The sequence below is a fragment of the Rhipicephalus microplus genome, chromosome 6 (genome assembly GCF_043290135.1).
Source record: "Rhipicephalus microplus isolate Deutch F79 chromosome 6, USDA_Rmic, whole genome shotgun sequence".
Classification (NCBI taxonomy): Eukaryota; Metazoa; Arthropoda; class Arachnida; order Ixodida; family Ixodidae; genus Rhipicephalus; species Rhipicephalus microplus.
Window position 1 is genome coordinate 21,930,444 of NC_134705.1, and position 18,471 is coordinate 21,948,914.

General features: G+C 44.5%; 1 protein-coding gene across 2 annotated transcripts in view; it reads left to right on the forward strand.

The window, feature by feature from the left end:
* Positions 1-1,377: 1,377 nt before the first annotated feature.
* The window catches only part of LOC119167711 (uncharacterized), a 54,471-nt gene continuing 37,377 nt past the window's right edge, over positions 1,378-18,471 (forward strand). The window contains exon 1 of one of the 2 annotated variants that reach the window (XM_075865847.1): positions 1,378-1,606. In XM_075865847.1, coding sequence (XP_075721962.1) covers positions 1,427-1,606 — 180 coding nt within the window. In that variant the 5' untranslated portion in view covers positions 1,378-1,426. Of the gene's footprint in view, positions 1,607-2,555; positions 2,660-18,471 lie in introns of those variants that run through there. The other variant, XM_075865848.1, reaches the window with a different exon arrangement.

An 18,471-nucleotide genomic window follows, 5' to 3' on the forward strand; every position in this document is an offset into this window, starting at 1 on the left:
GCGTGGACACACAGTGGAGAAAAAGAACTAGAAGACTCACTAGTAAATATACGGCTGGTATTGTGAGCCATATGTCAACAAAGAGCGTTAAGGGAAAAGTCAGGGAGGCGGAGAGGATTTACTGGATGGCAGCTATGGAGAAAAAACCGGCTTTGAGTAACTACCGAAAGGGCAAAAATGAAATAAGGAGGGAGGCATTTTACGATAATTCAAGGGGAAGCGCTTTACTGTTTGAAGCGAGATCGGGTTGCCTTAGAACGCGTAGTTATAAAGCAAGATTCAGTAAAGAAGAAGAACAATGCACATGCTGCGGGAAAGATAAGGAAACGGCGGAACATGTTCTGATTGAATGTGGAGATATCCACCCAGGTGTACGTTTGGGCACGAACCTACAGGAAGCCTTGGGTTTTAGGGACAACAATGGAAAGCTGAACACACCCGCGATTGAAATAAGTAAGAGACGGTTAGAGTATTGGTGGCAGAAAATTAGAGAGAAAGGACAAAAATAAATATTGGAAAAATAAAATATGGACAGTGTGCCGTAAATGGCAGAGAACTTAAGCTGAAAATTTACCTTTTTTCCATTAAGATAGAATTTATCGAAGTAGAGGCATTAGGCCAACATGAAAAAAAAGGGAAAAAAGATTTTTTTTTTTTTTGTCGAGCCTGGTGGCATACTTGTCACCACCCCGTTATAAAGGGGACGCTCATAGCATCCATCCATCCAGTGGCTGGAACGAGCGGACGACATTATTGTGCCAGTTTTCAGGGATGCGATGATTACTCGAGGAAAAAAAGAAATCGTATTTTTGTTGGGCGATGTGGGGGGTGCGAGAATTATGTGAGTGTGAGGATTACGCGAGTAAATACGGTAACACCAAGGAAGAAGTGCACGGTAAACAGCACTGTTTCACGTTGACTGCGTAAATTTTTGACTGACTGCATTTATTCAACTGGAACAACAATATACACATTTCAGGAGAAGCCAGATGATCCAAGGATCACCCGGATACCAAATTCTACCAAGGAGGCTACCTGAGCTTCAAGGAATGGGCCACCAGCCACGACGGCTGACATGCTGTGCCTAGTGCCGGGCAGGGCCGGAGAGTCCTCGCCTCCTAACTCTAGCAGAGCAAGGATCGAGGCTGTACAGTTAGAAGGCGCAGATATCCAACCAGAAGAGTTAAATTGAGACAATTGGTTCAAAATTAAATGCAGTCATAGAAGAATCAGTGATGACATAGACCCGTCAAGTAATAAGAGAACACAACTGGAAATCGGGATTTGGCGCCGACATGGCTGCCGGAAACTTACGTTGAGTATTTCTTCAGTTGATGCAGATGACAGCGATTGCCCGGGACGCCACAGCATCAGCGGTGTGGCGCAAGACTTCTTCATTGAACTTCCTTGCTTTCTTGCAGTCCGAATGCCACTCGACATGACAGCACTGCCAGCGGTATCAACGTTCAGTTGCGAGCGGATATGCAGCTGGCAACGATGGAAGCACAGTGACAGCGAAGCACTACAAAAGCACACTCACCATTCAACCACTTTGGGATCTGGCGCCGACATGGCTGCCGGAAACTTACGTCAAGTATTTATTCAGGTTAGTTACTTTTACCTCCCTGTATACGGTAGGCCATTTAAGAAATCGGTGCCAGATCCCACTGCTGTTCTTTGTTCGGTGCTTTGCTACCTGTCGGCCTTGCACGCAAATGCTGTCATGTGTGGTCATATAATGAAAACGATTTTGCTGTTATCTGGGGATATAGAGCAAAACCAGGCCCTCAAACACTGCAACAGGAAAAGCAGATGTTCGACACCATCACGACATTACCTTCAATGCAGATCTCTCAGTCTGCCATTCTTGATGAACTTAGCTCTATCCAAGCTAACCACGAAGTATTTCAACAAAAAATAACAGAAGAAATACATTCAGTGCGAAAAGAGTAACAGGCGCTTGAGCAGCGAGTGGCAGATGTAAATGATAGATTAACGCGAGTAGAAAATAACACCCTCCTAGGTAACACGGGCAAAAAAGAACTTGAGCAACTTGCAGCTCAATGTGGAGTGCTTGTGCGTGCATGTCAGGCTATGAAAGATTCTCTGGACGACCTCGAAAGTAAAGATCGTTGAAATAACGTGGTATTTTATGGTTTCCCAAATAATGAGAATGAAATGTGGGCACAGTCAGAGGAAAAAGTTATTTCTTTTTGTTCTAGTGACTTACAGCTCAAAATTGCCCCTAACGCAATCGAACGAAGTCACAGATTAGGCCGATATTCGGCAGCGAGGAAAAGGCCCGTCATAGTAAAGTTTCTATCTTTTAAAGAAAAAGAACGTATGCTGAAGTTTTCGGGCAAGCTAAAGGGAGCCAACTTTGGAATCGGTGAAGACTATTCACCCAAAGTCAGGCTAGAGAGGCAAAAAATAGATACAATACGCTAAAGGAAAGGGTGGTGATTTTAAGCTTCGTTTCAATAAGTTATTCATGAATGACCAAATATTCCTGTATAACAGTGCTGAAGATAGAGTTGTGCCTAGTCGTAGATGGAAGCACAGTGACAGCGAAGCACTACAAAAGCACACTCACCATTCAACCACTTTGGGATCTGGTGCCGACATGGCTGCCGGAAACTTACGTCAAGTATTTATTCAGGTTAGTTACTTTTACCTCCCTGTATACGGTAGGCCATTCAAGAAATCGGCGCCAGATCCCACTTCTGTTCTTTGTTCGGTGCTTTGCTACCTGTCGGCCTTGCACGCGAATGCTGTCATGTGTGGTCATATAATGAAAACGATTTTGCTGTTATCTGGGGATATAGAGCAAAACCAGGCCCTCAAACACTGCAACAGGAAAAGCAGATGTTCGACACCATCACGACATTACCTTCAATGCAGATCTCTCAGTCTGCCATTCTTGATGAACTTGACGATTTGATAAAAGCAGCTAATAAAACTTTAGTCAATTTTTCGAAATGGTCCTGCCAAAATTCGTTACAGATCAACAGCTCTAAAACCAAGGCCGTTCTTTTCCGTGCGAAAGGAATGACATGTACGTACACACAAAAACTGATGCTAAATAATTTCAATATCGAACTTTCAGAGACTGTCAAAACTTTGGGCGTCATCTTTCATCAACATATGTTCTGGAATTCTCACACTGAACAATTGTGTATTAAGCTAAGAAAAGCCCTTGGCGTGCTGAAAAGGTGTCAGTCGTTTCTACCGCGCCCCCAGAAACTTCTTATCTTTTATACACTTTTTTGTTCTCATCTACGTTACTGTCAGTTGGTATGGGCTTCTGGAACTGAAACATCAAAACAAAAGTTGTACACACTTCAAAAAAGCGCTTTACGGGCTGTTGCAAATATAGGTTACAGAGAACACACATCCCATTTATTTGTCAAGTTTAAAGTTTTAAAATTTTGTGTTGCATATGAACATAACTTGTTGTTGTCTTTGAGGTCTGAAATTCGAAAGAATTGCGCAAACCTGAGAGGCTTAGCACATTTACAGCCGAAAATTTTGTTGCGTCCGATGCGGAGTTCTGAACACTGGCACATCCCCCGACCGCGAACAAATTACGGACTCCAAATGCTAAAGCACTCTGTTCCCCATATACTAAATAAGTTCAAGCTCACAGAACAGCAATTGCGTCTCCTTTCAAGTAGTGATATATTAAACCTGTTTGTATAAAGAGCTATAAACCCAGAAAAATTGCACCCAGTACTTGTAAATGCATGAAATTTTAAGTGTACCCCTTTCTGTTATAGCGTCTTATTTTGGTTGCCTTTTTTCCCAATAATTGTTTGTTTGTAAACACCCAAGTGTGCATCTATTCTGTACTTCATAAACAACCACTAGAATGTTATTTTCTTTTCTTTTTTCTTTCAATCATACGTGAGCACCGTATGGAGTTTGGTGTGCCATTGTTTCTGTTGCCTTGTACAAATGGGAGGTGGAGCTAGTCAAGCTGCTATAGCGCAGCTTTTTTCCTACTTTCCATGCCACAATTGTTTCTTGTTTGTGTAAATCACGGTGTATCGTTGTGGTGAAATAAAATTTCAACTTTCAGATAGTAATCACCTCGAAATGCCATTTTACAGACAAAAGAATTGAGAAAAAATGAACTAACATGCGTCGTAGTTAACTGTCGCAGTTTGAAAAGCAAAAGAACAGAATTTCTTTCGTTATTAGACATGACTAAATTACACATAGTTTTTGGCACGGAATCTTGGCACGATACCACCATTGCACATCATGAATTCTTTCCGTCGACCTATGCAGTATACCGAAGGGATCGCACAGCGCATGGAGGTGGTGTATTCCTAATGATCCATAACAGTATCAGTAGCGTTCGTATTCATGGTGTTAGTGACTTGTGTGAATCTGTGTCGTGTAAGGTTATGTTGAGTGGTGGCTCAACTGTGGCTGTTGGTTCCTTCTACAGGCCCTTTAGTAATACAGCACCCGAGCCTTTATTTACTTTAAGCAATATTTTGTCAACCCTAAATACAACATGCATAATGGTTGCCAGTGATTTTAACCTACCCGATGTTGCGTGGTCCTCATTCAAACCGATAATTCACAGTGAGTCACTACTACATAGAGCTATTCAAGAAATCGTGAATGCCCATCAATTATATCAGCTTGTGACAGCCCCCACGAGGGTGTGCAGTACTAGTGCAAACGTATTAGACATGTTTTTTTTTTTCAATGATCAAACGCTTGCTTCCTCTGTTGTTACAGTACCAGGTATTAGCGATCACGACGTTGTCCTTGTTAAAATGTGCTTAGCTGTAGCTCACCAACGAGCTTCAGGGCCCAGAAAGGTGTTTTTATATAAAAAAGGAGACTACGCTTCTATTTCAACAAAACTAGACGCTTATTTACCTGAGTTTCAAGAACTATGCTCGTGTTCTGACGTGAATGGCTTGTGGAATGAGCTAAAAACAAAACTGTTATCTCTAACTCAAACTTTTGTACCATCACGAGTCATATCAGCTAAACAATGAAATGATAAACCATGGCTAAATAAGGAAATCTGAGTGCTCATAAACAGAAGAGATCGTCTCTATCTCAAATATTGTCACACGTCAGAGCTTGAAACATACAAACAGATAAAACTACTTGGTAAGAAGATAACCAAAGATCTGAGGAAAGCAGAGAGAGCATACTTGAGTGATCTGAGTATTAAGGGGAAAACTAACCCGAAACTCGTCTGGAAATAGGTTAAAAGAAAGACAAATGTTCCTGGTGGTATTCGTGATATAAACGATGGTACTAAATACTTGTCGGACAGTACAAGTTGAGCTGAATGCTTTAACCGGTACTTTCAGTCTGTGTTTTCGGTTTCGTCAGCCGTTCAAACTACATAGTGCAACACAGTAACGTTATCGGAAATGGTGGAGTTTGAAATTTGAGAACAAAGTGTTGCATCTCTTTCAAAAAACCTTAGTGCGAACTCAGCATCAGGGCCAGATCAAATCTCGAACTTCACTTTAAAGAACTGTGCCCTTTCAATAAGCCCATTTCTTACAGCTGTGTTTAGAAATTCTTTATTGCAGGGTGCATTACCTGATGACTGGAAACGAGCCAATGTAATTCCTATTTTCAAGAAAGGTGACAAGTCAAGTACTTGCAACTATCGGCCCATTTCGTTAGCGTATGTGTCCTGTAAGACACTTGAGCATGTTATACACTCGAACTTGGCAAAGCATCTTCAGACTAACAATTTTTCTCTGTCCAACACAGCACGGTTTCCGGAAAGGTTCTCCTGCGATACGCAACTCGTAGAATTTACACATGACATCACCGCAACGTTAAATTCCGGTAGCCAAATTGATTGCATTTTTTTAGACTTTAGCAAGGCTTTTGACACTGTTACACAATCGCTACTTTTACTGAAATTATCATGTCTCAATATATCTGTAACACACTGGCATGGGTACAAGCTTATTTCTCGTGCAGGAAACAATGCACCATCATCGATTGCGCGTCGTCGTCACATGTAGACGTCATTTCAGGAGTGCCACAAGGCTCCGTCCTGGGGCCGCTTCTCTTTTCGATTTATATCAATGGTCTTGCTGAATGCGTGGACAGTCAAGTGAGGTTGTATGCAGATGACTGCTGCATATATCGTGAAATTAAGTGGACTCAAGATTCTGAACAACTGCAGAAAGACCTTGACTCGGTAATAGCATGGTGCAGTACGTGGGAAATGCAGCTCAACGTGTCAAAGTGCTGTGTCGTTAGGTTTACCGAGAAAAAGCAGCCTTTTATCACAAATTACCTCATGGAAAGGATACCATTATCCATGATAAATGAATACAAGTATCTTGGCGCTGTCATCAACAGCACACTATCGTGGAATGATCATGTTCGCATGGTATCAGTTAAAGCCAGTCGCGTGCTGAACTTCCTGCGCCGCAATTTCAAAACCACCCCCTCTGTTCTTAAACAAGTTCTCTACGTGTCAAATGTACGCACGATTTTAGAATATATTTGCACTGTCTGGGACCCGGCCACAAAGTTGAATATTGAGGCATTGGAGCGCATTCAGAAACGTGCCACCTGGTTTGTGACGGGTGATTACGACTTCACCAGAAAGTCTAGCGAAATCGTTAGTTCACTTGGTTGGCTGTTACTCTCTTCAAGGCGTAAATATACCAGGCTGTGTCTTTTCTACAACCTAATAAACGACAAAACTGGGATCGATAAAAACAAACACATCAGACCACCAACATACATCTCATCACGACGAAACCATCCTTTGAAAGTGTGTGAATATATGTGCCGAACATCAATGTATGCAACTACTATTTTTCCTAAAACTATACACAAATGAAACAGTCTTCCAAAAAACATTGTAGATGCCCCTTCCACAGCGCTTCCTTCCCTTTTAAAGGAGTATGTGGCCACACAATGATATTGTATGCTGTGATTTAGGTATTTTTTATTTGTTTTTTATTTTTGTGTGCCATGCAATTCAACTTGTCCCCACTGATTTAAATGTACTTTGAATTTGTAAACCACCCTACAACAATGCCCCCAGAGGGCGCTGTAGGTATAAGTTTAAATAAGTATAAATAAACTATATGTACAGCAAGGTACTACTTAGAGAAAGTGCAATTCCAACAATAATTCGTCGGGATCCACATGACAATCTTACCAAGATGACTACAGGAGAAAAAATCAGATTCGACATGACTGGACAAACTACAGATCACATCTTTAGGGTTTCCTACATCGTTGTCGTTTAACAGTGTAACAAAAATACCCCTCCCCTCCAAAAAAAATTGTGAGGAAATGCAAATGCATTGCATAGTGTTCCTAACGGCATTTCGCATGCGAGAACCCAGCGTTTGTAAAATAATGTTTTCTTTTTTTTCTTACACCATGCATCCAATAGCGCCTTGCATCACACATAACATTTTTCTGTCGCAAGAAACGTAGTATGCATTCCCAGCTCTAGTAGCTAGTCTGCATGGATAAAAATACTATGAAGCTACCAAGAGAAACAGCGTTCTTGGCTCAGCGGTGGAGTTTCACAGCGGCATCTCTAGCACACATTTCCGGATATTCTTGAGAGGCGCCCAGCCAGCGAATGGTCGGAAGGGAGGCGTGAGTGGACGAGAAAGTGGGGCGCTGAGAGGAGAGAGAGCAAATGGCGAGAGGAGGAGCGGTGAAGCACTGTACCTACCCTCTCCTACACTCTCTCGCACCACATGCTCCAGTTGCTAGAGGCAATGATAAGCGCACACGCCCGCAGCTGTTGCTATGGGAGAGAGAGTGAGAGCGGAGAGATAACACCTACCGGCACGCGGACATCGCCGCGGACAACGCCGGATGCCTGACATAGCTTGACTAAAGCCGCGTTCATACTGAGCATTCCGGCAGCCAAAAGTGCGCCCAATCCAATTCAGCGGCAGCGAGATCCACCGGAAGGACCCTCTCTGCGCTGATCACTCTCGGACCGATTTTTGCAGCGTCCGCCGCTGAATCGTTTGCCGCGAACACATAGCAGTGCTAGTCAAGAAATTTTAAACAATGGCGCACAAGCCCTGCCACGTACTTGTGATGTCGCAGGGCACATAACTGAATGTTGTAACCAACGGGAGTTTAACCCGCTCTGTTCCAACTTCAGGCCCCTATTTCGTGGAAGAGGCGACCGAGCTTGTCGTTGTCATGACGGAGCTTGTCACGGTCTTGCAGAATAAAACGCCCACCGACGCTGCTGGCGTTGGCAGTTTTTTCTGCTCTTCATGCATTACAAGACAGCGTCTTACCAGCTAAGTAGGTAGTACTGCACCTTCTTGCAAGCTTCGTGCATACGAGAATCATCGAAGTTTGCACCACTGCATAGTGTATAGGTTGTATTTACGTGACGTCAGCCTGGCGGGCGTGGCGGCGAAAAGGGCACCAGCTGTGCTGGCAACCGTGTGGAGACCATTTTGAAGGCCACCCTACCGGGCACGAGACTGTTTTCACAACAAATCTGTGCAGGTCAGAGCCTCACTTCGATGACGTAGGCACTAACATCAGGTACGCGTCAGGTAGCGTGCTGGCAGGCGTTGGTAGGTGTTCTGTAGCGGCGTGGTGGTCACTGTTATTTTTTCTTTTTTTTTCTCCCTTTTGAGCACAGGTCATTTGGTGATGTTTTCTGGTTTAATATGGTTCATGGCGTGCGCTGGGGACTTTTCTGCTCGGTTCGCGCTGGCATGCATTATCTCTTTCGCTTGTGGCCGAAGGTGCAATACCACAATACACGTGCCTTTAACCGACAAAATGTGATTTAAAAGTACCCCAAAGAGCTACATCATCATGAAGACAGCTACTCCCAGGGCTACCTGAAGTCAGACGATGAGCTTGAGCTTTTTGAAAGGTCATTGGCTGCCGTCAATGAGAGGTATGCTGTGCGGACATCAAGAGACCTCACCAAGTCGTCTAAATGTAAGGATATATCGATTGCGTCTTAATGTGTCTCTATGGGCTTTGATTTAGCATTCAAAAGTGCAGTAGTAATTTCAATCTGGCAGAACAAGTTTTTTTGTTGTGGTTAATGCAACATTAGAGAAATTGTTTTAGGTTCTGGAAGATTGAGGTATCATTGTTCTGGTTACCGGTTCAGAGTTTTTTTTGCACCTATTTATTCCCCGGTTTTAGTGGAGCGTTGTTCAGGTTACCGGGCCATGACCCCAAGTGCAAAAGTTATGATAAACATAATTGGAACTTGCCTGATATATTTTTTATTTCAGTCATAATTAGATATGCAAATGCATGCTAATCAGCACTTAAAAAAAACTAACGAGTCTACCACTGTAATGTTTATATAAACGCTTTAAATTCTAGGACAAGCCACGCGTGGTCGTTTGTTTTTTATGCACCTGTACATTTTTTTCTTTGCACATTGAAAAAGCAATCGTGCGCAACACGAGACATTATGTGCAGTTGAGCTCAATTTCATGTCAGGCCGTGGCTGTGTGTGCCATCCGTCTTCCTGCTAGAAGTAGGAATTAGGCGCCGAGAGAAAGGCATAGGCCTGATCTTTAACTCTGTATATGAGATGCTGGAGCACGCGTCACCGGCAAGCTTTTTGTTGTGTTGTTATAAAGTTGGAAGGCCCAGCGAAACTGTAGCATGTTGGTGCTGCTTTCAAAATGTTCCGTCTTTAAAAAACCACACAAAAAAATCTGCATGGTTTGTAAATATATTTATAATTATTTCGTTAAGGAGAGCCAGGAGGCAGCACATTTTTATGTTTCTTTGTTTGCTGCCATTACGCAAAAACTAGATTTGACATTGCCCTCTGCTATGCATAAAACTAGGCACAGTCATTAAATCGTATTCATTGTTGTCTTTGTTCTTGTTTTTTTTTTTGCAGCCAATGTTGTCTTTTTCATGATCCACTCTGGGTGTAGAATCTCTCTGGACAATGTGCCGTTTCGAGTTGTCAAGGAAACCGTCAAAGTCTGCATATTTGGAACGGAATACTATAAGAATACTGCAGAGAAAAAAAATAAATCCGGTATGTCTTATGGTTATGCGCTTGCAAACTAGGGTCATTGCCAGTTTGCCAGATAGGGAGAGAGGTAGGGGGCTTGCCGCGCCCCTCTAATTTCGTCTGAAGTGGAGTGTTTTGCTGAGCATAAATAATAAAAATAAGGGTTTTTCATGCCCTTCAACTACCCCGCTCTGCCCTCGAATGAAAATTCTGGTTACAGGCCTGTTGCAGACAATTGTCTCGTGCAGGTATCCAGAAGCCTTTCTATTTCAAGATTGTGTGCAGGCAGTGTAATGAGATAGAGAGAGAGAAGGAAAGGCAGGGAGGTCAACGAGACCAGTATAAGTGGTTTGCTATCCTACACATGGGAATGTTATGAGGGAGATTTAAAGAAGGAGAGAGGCAGAAAGATAGCTCATCACAAAGGATTATGTTACATCACTAAGGATTATGTTATTATAGGTTAGGTTACTTCAGGTTTGCTCCAGAAATCAATGGTTTTGATTTTATTCACAGGGTTCCAACATCATAGACTGGTCGAAGAAGGTATACAAAAAGAAGCGAATGAATTTTCAAGGAACAAAGAAGAAGGGTTGTGCAGCAACAATGACCTTGAAAAGGATTGTATTGAAATTATAAGGTACTTAATATGCAACCACAACTAAAATACCAACAGAAAACAAGCAGTTTTCAAAAATTAACATTGTCCTTGCAGTGGATTGTGATAAATTTGTGGTGGATGTCCACTATTATTGCTTCTGTTCATAGTAGAGGTTTTAGTACAATGATTCAATATTAATGTCTTCTCTCCCCTCCGACAGTCTTTAACTCATGTTGTGTATCGTTGCGGTATCGCTATCGGGGGGGGGGGGGGGCTAAAAAATGGTCCGTTAGAACTCCCTAGCGGACCATATATATATATATATATATATATATATATATATATATATATATATATATATATATATATATATATATATACAGTGGGAGTAATAATTCAATGGGCCAGTTAGTCTTCGTGAAGGTATGGGATATGGCACAACGGGAGCGTTGTCAACAAGGATAAATATATTTATTTCCCAACAGTTTCGGGAGGGATCCTCCCTTCATCAGGGGATATATATATATATATATATATATATATATATATATATATATATATATATATATATATATATATATATATATATATATGTATATATATTTATATATACTATATACACACACACACACATATTGGTAGTACGCGTTGAGCGTTGGGTCCGCGACGCGTTTATTAAAAAAAACGAACCCAGGTCAAGCGCTCAGTGATCCGAATCGGAGCTATCACGAGCACGAACCACGGTCCTCTTTCTCGTCTTTTGCAGGCACTGCTAATTGCACCCTATCCATTCTACAAATCACTCCCCCACAAAAAAAGAGCCATTTTGGCAACCTAAGGCACAGGTACGACTGGTGGGCATAGTGCGGCTTCAGTCGGTTGACGTGACCACTCTCATGGCCGCGACGGCGGCGGTCTGTGGATGACTGTACGGGCTCAACAATATAGTTTACAGGGGATGGTTGACACAGGATGCGGTAGGGGCCTTCATACTTAGGTAGCAGCTTTGAAGAAAGGCCTGGAGCTGAGGAGGCAACGCGAAGCCACACCAATGTTCCAGGCGAATATGACTGGGGATGCAAGTTGGCATCATGGCGGTCCTTTTGGTGTGCTTGGTCTTGTGTAGTTAACAAACGTGCTAGCTGCCTGCATTCTTCTGCATAGGTGGCGACTTCTGAGAGAGTTGCAGACTCTGAAGTATCCGGGCGATACAACAGAATGGTATCCCTAAATAAGGAGGGTTCACGGCCATATAGAAGAAAGAAGGGAGAAAATTCAGTCATGGACTGAGTGGCACTGTTGTACACATAGGTGAGAAATGGTGGTATGCGGTCCCAGTTAGTGTGGTCAGCAGATACATACATGGACAGCATGTCGCTTAATGTGCGATTGAAGCGTTCAGTCATGCCATTGGCTTGGGGATGGTACGCACTGGTCGTTCGATGAATAACATTGCATTCATGCAGGAGGTCTTGTACAGCTTCTAAGAGGAACGTGCGTCCGCGGTCGCTGAGTAACTCGCGAGGAGCGCCGTGGCGAAGAACAAGTTTGTGAAAAATAAATAGGCCGACTTCACGTGATGTAGCCTCTGGCAGCGCGGCAGTCTCAGCATGCCGTGTCAAATGATCAGTAGCGACAACTACCCAGTGATTCCCGTCAGGTGTGTATGGAAGTGGGCCGTATAAGTCAATTCCGATGCGATCAAAAGGTCGGGATGGGCAGGGCAATAGCTGAAGCGGTCCAGTGATGGCATGCGGTGAACTCTTTCAGCGTTGACATTTTGAGCATGAACGCACGTATTGGCAGACAAATCGGTACATTGCACGCCAGTAGTACCGCAGCCAGAGGCGTGCATACGTCTTTATTACACCAGCATGGCCGCATTGGGGGTCCGCATGGAACGAGGCGCAAATATCAGCACGTAGATGGCGAGGAATCACCAACAACCACTTGGGACCTTCACTGAGGTAATTGCGGCGGTAAAGGAGCCCATCACGCATGGTTAAATGGCGAGCTGTGCACCGCAGCGAGCGACTGGTGGTACTCGGTGATGGCTTCGATAGGAACTTTATTAAAGACACTATCCAAGGGTCTTGACGCTGCTCGGATGACATGTCAGCGTTTGTGAGGGAGGCAAAATTTGAGGTAGAAACAGGCGCATTTGCACAGTCATAGGGAAGCAGAGATAGAGAGAGAGCATCTGCGTCTGAATGTCTGCGCCCTGACCTGTAGACGACGCGGATGTCGTAGTCTTGGAGTCGTAATGCCCAACGGGCTAGGCGACCAGATGGGTCTTTTAGGGACGACAACCAGCAAAGGGCGTGATGGTCAGTCAGGACATCAAATATCCGACCATATATGTAAGGTCTAAATTTAGCGATTGCCCAAACGATGGCTAGACATTCTTTCTCTGTGACCGAATAATTTTCTTTAGCTCTGGTCAGAGTGCGACTCGCGTAAGAAACGACATACTCATCGAAGCCAGACTTTCGCTGCGCAAGGATAGCACCAAGGCCGACTCCACTAGCGTCCATGTGGATTTCGGTAGGGGCGTTGGGGTTAAAGTGACAGAGAATTGGTGGCGATGTCAGAAGATGACGTAATTTTTCAAATGCGTCGTCACAGGTGGACGACCATGCCGAGATACCTTGCCTGTCAGCAAGTAGACGTGTTAAAAGGATTATTATAGATGCGAAATTACGAATAAATCGTCGAAAATACGAGCATAGCCCTATAAAGCTCTGGAGTTCTGTGAGTGTCGATGGCTTAGGAAACTCAGTTACGGCGCGGAGCTTGTCTGGGTCTGGTAGGACGCCGTCCTTGCTGACAACGTGCCCTAAGATTGCGAGCTTCCGTGTGGCGAAGTGACATTTCTTCAAATTTAGTTGTAGCCCAGCCTGTGTGAGGCATTCCAGGACACTTGCGAGGCGCTAGAGATGGGTATCAAAGCTTTTTTTAAAAAACCACGACGTCGTCCAGATAGCAGAGGCACGTATGCCACTTGAGACCTCGAAGTATGTTGTCCATAAGACGCTTGAATGTGGCCACGCTTGAATGTGGCCGGAGCATTGCAAAGGCCCAACGGCATCATGTTGAACTCGTACAAGCCGTCAGGAGTTACGAACGCAGTTTTGGGGCAATCGGCTTCATCCATAGGTACCTGCTAGTACCCTGACCGAAGATCCAGCGAAGAGAAGAACTCCACTCCTTGCAAACAGTCGAGCGCGTCACCAATTCTGGGGAGCGGATGGACATCTTTGCGCGTGATCTTGTTAAGGCGCCTATAATCAACACAGAAGCGGATGCTACCGTCCTTTTTCGCGAGCACCACCGGGGATGCCCAGGGACTGTGGGACGGCTGTATGACTCCCTCACTAAGCATGTCAGTCACCTGGTCTTCAATAACCCGATTTTCAGTTTGAGAGACGCGGTATGGACGCCGGCGCAGGGGTGCATGAGTGCCGGTGTCTATATGATGAGCGATCGAAGTTGTTCTGCCCAAACTAAGTTGGTTGTAGTCAAAAGAAATCCGAAAGCGGCCGGGAAGCTTCAACAGTTGCGTCCGCTGAACGCTGGGAAGGTCCGAAGCAATGAATGGAAGGAAGGCATCTGTGGTAGATGGGTTGGCCGTGGTATTGAGATTAACGCTCGCGACATGGAGGCTTGCTGTGCGACCAGGTAGGGAGTTAGGGCAGACTAAATCAATGTCCTCAAGTTGCCCTATACATTCTCCGCGGAAAATAGTGGTTGGGACCGAAAGCAGGTTCGTGACATAAATGGTTGCTGAGGCGTTTTCGATCGTGATAAGAGCAAATCGGAGAAGGAAGTGCTTATGGGAAGTGAATTTCGCTGACGGCATAAACAAGGCGGTAGAGAAAGCATAGTCGCAGGAGATTGGCACAATAGCAGACGACATAGGTGGGATGTCTGTGTCCTCGGCGACGACGACACGAGAAAAAGATGACTTGGCAGGAGCGATGTTCGAGATTGCTAATGATTCAAGCTCGGCATGGGCACAATCGACAACGGCATGATGCATGGAAAGAAAGTCCTAGCCCAATATAACGTCATGCGAGTAGTGCGGAGAGACGACGAATTCAACCACATACAAAACGTCCTGAATCAGTAGACGAGCTGTGCATGTGACGAAAGCTTGTATGTGGTGTGCGGTCGCCTGTACGGAGAGAAACACGAGAAAGCGGAGTCATAATCTTTTTTAACTTGCGGCACATTGCTTCACTCAACACGGACACAACAGCTCCAGTATCGACTAAGGCGCACACAGCAACACCTTCAATGAAGATTGGGATTTCGCTTGCAGTTCGGGAGCGAGGCCTTGTAGATTTTGACAGTGGTGCAGTTCTTGCCTCGGGAACTGCGGCGGTTAGCTTTCCGTGTGGACGGGTGCGGTGCATCGACGCATTGGCGATAGCGAGCGCCGGCACGGGGAGGGTGATCGAGACGAGTGGGAGGTGCGGCGGTTTGACGATGAGGTGTTTGAAGGAGCGTGATAGGGCATTGGTTGTTGCGGCTCTGTATGGTCGTAGCTGTAATTGGCTTCAACGGCAGTTGGACGAGGAACGCGGCGGCGGCAAAAACGCTCGACATGCCCGGGTAGACCACAGCAATAGCACATTGGTCGGTTGTCCAGTGTGCATGAAGGATTACTGGGAAGGGTGGCAGGATGTCGATAAAGCGGAACTTGCGTGCATGTCGGCGCCCGCAGTGCGTAGAAGACATGAGGGCGTTGAGGTGGGCTTGTGCTGTATGGCACTGCATGTGAAGGCCTTCTCGCGACGTTGGCATAAAGCAACGGCGCTGATACAGATGGTGGCTGGTGCGTAGGCGAAAGAGCTTCGGATACTTGCTCCTCAATGGTTTTGCACAGTGACGAGAGGAGCCCATGACTATTACTAGGGAGAAAGGGAGCAGTAGACAATTGTCGGGCAATCTCCTCGCGGATGAACTGTTGTAATTGGTGCATCAATACTACTGGATCTGGAGAGATCGTGCCAACGGTCAGTGCTGACGTGCTGTTCGTGTCGAAACTATGATGTTTCGAGGAGCTTTCGCCACAAGCAATGTGGAACGCATCGTCCTCGATGCCCTTCATGATATGCTTGACTTTGTCGGCTTCGGACATGGCCGGATTGAAGTGCCGGCAGAGGCCTATGACATCCTCAATGTAAGATGTGAAACTTTCTCCCGCCAACTAGGCACGATCACGCAAACGCTGCTCCGCGTGGAGCTTGCGCACTGCCGTTCGGGCGAATACGTCTGCGAAGGTCGTTTTGAAAGAGGCCCAGGTGGTAATCTCAACCTCGTGGTTGTCCCACCAAAGCTACGCGACACCCCTCAGGCAGAAGTGGACGCGACCGAGTTTGTCATCGTCCCACCGGTTGTTGACACTCACTTTTTCAAACGAAGCGAGCCAGTCCTCGACATCCTGTTCATCAGTGCCGTTGAATAGAACTGGGTCGCACCCCCAAGGAATACCGGGGCAGCGGAGAGTGGGGGGTGTGACAGCATTCGGCTGTGCTGCAACGTCGTCAGACATGATGGACGGCGGAGGTAGAGTCCGGCTACGGAGTTCCAGGGTGAAAAAGAGAACTAGCACTCTCCACCACTTCGTAGTACGCAATGAGTGTTGAGTCCGCGAGGCATTTATTAAGAAAACGAACACGGGTCAACCGCTCAGCGATCCGAATCAGAGCTATCACAAGCACGAACCTCGGTCCTCTTCCTCGTCTTTTGCAGGCACTGCTAATTGCACCCTATCCTATATATATATATATATATATATATATATATATATATATATATATATATATATATATATATATATATATATATATATATATATATATATATATATGGGATATGGCACAACGGGAGTGTTGTCAACAAGGATAAATATATTTATTTCCCAACAGTTTCGGGAGGGGTCCTCCCTTCATCAAGGGATGAGTTATACTGACATGAACTTCCAAACTTCGTTGCTGCCGCGTCCCTCTCGCCTTGAAAGATGTTTGCGAGAGTGAGAGGGAACTAAAAAAAGGAAAGCAAAAGAAAAAAACAAAAAGGGGGAAGAAAAAAGACGAAAAAGAAAGAAAAGAAAAAAGTAAAAAAGAGGAAGAACCACTGTCAACACTGACAACAAAAGCAACTGTCCGTGTCGAGGCCAGGATTCTGGCCCACGAGGGGCTAGTTCGTTAAACGTCCACCACGTGCCGCATGAAGTTGAACCCTCCCCCTCGTTCCCTCTTTTCTCCTCCCACCACGGCGCTGACGAGTTCCCTACGGAAGTGGCCTCGCTCTTCAACCTGTTCTCGCCCGCCCCTCATTGCGGGAACCAAAGAATAGCGACCCGCTGTCAGTGCATTCTTACTCACGCCGTTTAAGAGCCGGCCTGTGTAGAGTACGCGAACAGGTTCCGGACCAGCCATGAACAATTTTTCAGACTGAGGACTTCTTTTTTTTTTCTTGCCTTGGTTGAATTCGAGTCCTCACAGGTTTGATATAGTCATAGATAATTTATATACGAAGAAGCTAGGACCAACTGCATTACATTCTTTAGTTTTTTTCTCGTCGTAGCTAATCTATTGTAATCATAATATCAGGTTCAATACTTAATTTGTGGCTAAGCCATGTTACTTTCCAACCCAAACTTTCTGTAGGGCAGAAAAAAGTTTTTAATCTTTTTTTTTAGCTACTAGGCTATTGAAAAGCACGCAAAAAATTAAGAAAGATGTTAGTAGAACTATTTTCACAGGAGAAGTATGTCCAGTATATTGGACACTGGGATTAATTTGTTGAACAAATAGGTACACATATTCTGCTATTCTCTTAGAGCGCTGCTTTTGGCCCTGTTAGGTTATTAGTCTTATATAACACAAGCGGGGTTTGTTTTGTCCCGAGAAAAAGTTCATCCTCTTCGCTGATCCTCTTCAAGCTTCATGCTGTTGATATATTCCCAGAATGCCCCAGTTTTATTTTTATGACTGGGCTTGAAGAGTGCCACGTCAAGCCACCTCTTGTTTTCTTTTTTTCCTTCTAAATTGAGCACGATGTGCACCAATTGCATCTTGGTGTGACTGTACTGGACATAGGTAACTTTCGCATTGCCAGCAAAGTTTTTATTAGAAAAACTACATTTTTTCAACAACGTATCGAAAAAACATGACAGAACTCATACAATTTAAATGATTTCAATGGTGCAAAGATATGTCCTGAAATACTTTTGTATACTTGAACGCATCATGCGCACGCAGTTTCGCGTAGATTACGCAATTACTTCTAGTGCACGATAAATAGGTGGAGCTGAAGGGTGAACTACACCTAAAAACATCTTACTCGACTCGTACAGAAGCTACCAAAGTGGTTTTAGTTCTGACTGTAGCTCTGCTTACTTTTATTCATCACTTTTACCGTCATGTTTTTGTCAGCGACTAAGTATATGTACCACCCTGCTGAAATCCCCAAATGGTGATTGCAGTAACTGCAAATAAATAGTAATAATGAATAATGTGTTCAATACATTAGTCAAGGGGCAGGAAAGGAATGTGCTTGTTAACTACATAGTAAACGCTCCGAGATTGTACTGTTCGGTTATCCTTTGCGGAAGCTCTTTCACTTTCTTATTTCTTCGTAGAGCTTATTCTTTGCGTCGATGTGCGTAAGGAGCTAAGTATAGTTCCATTGAGAAAATAGCACCAGATGCTCGGGACCGACAGCACAGTGTAAGCTGAAGGAGCGGCTTTTGTAGAACTTTTTGTAATTTAGTGTTAACCTCTCATTTGCTGCAATCTCATTGCATGTGTCTGATTTTATAAGGTACTCAGCATAGTTCCGTAAACTGTACTTC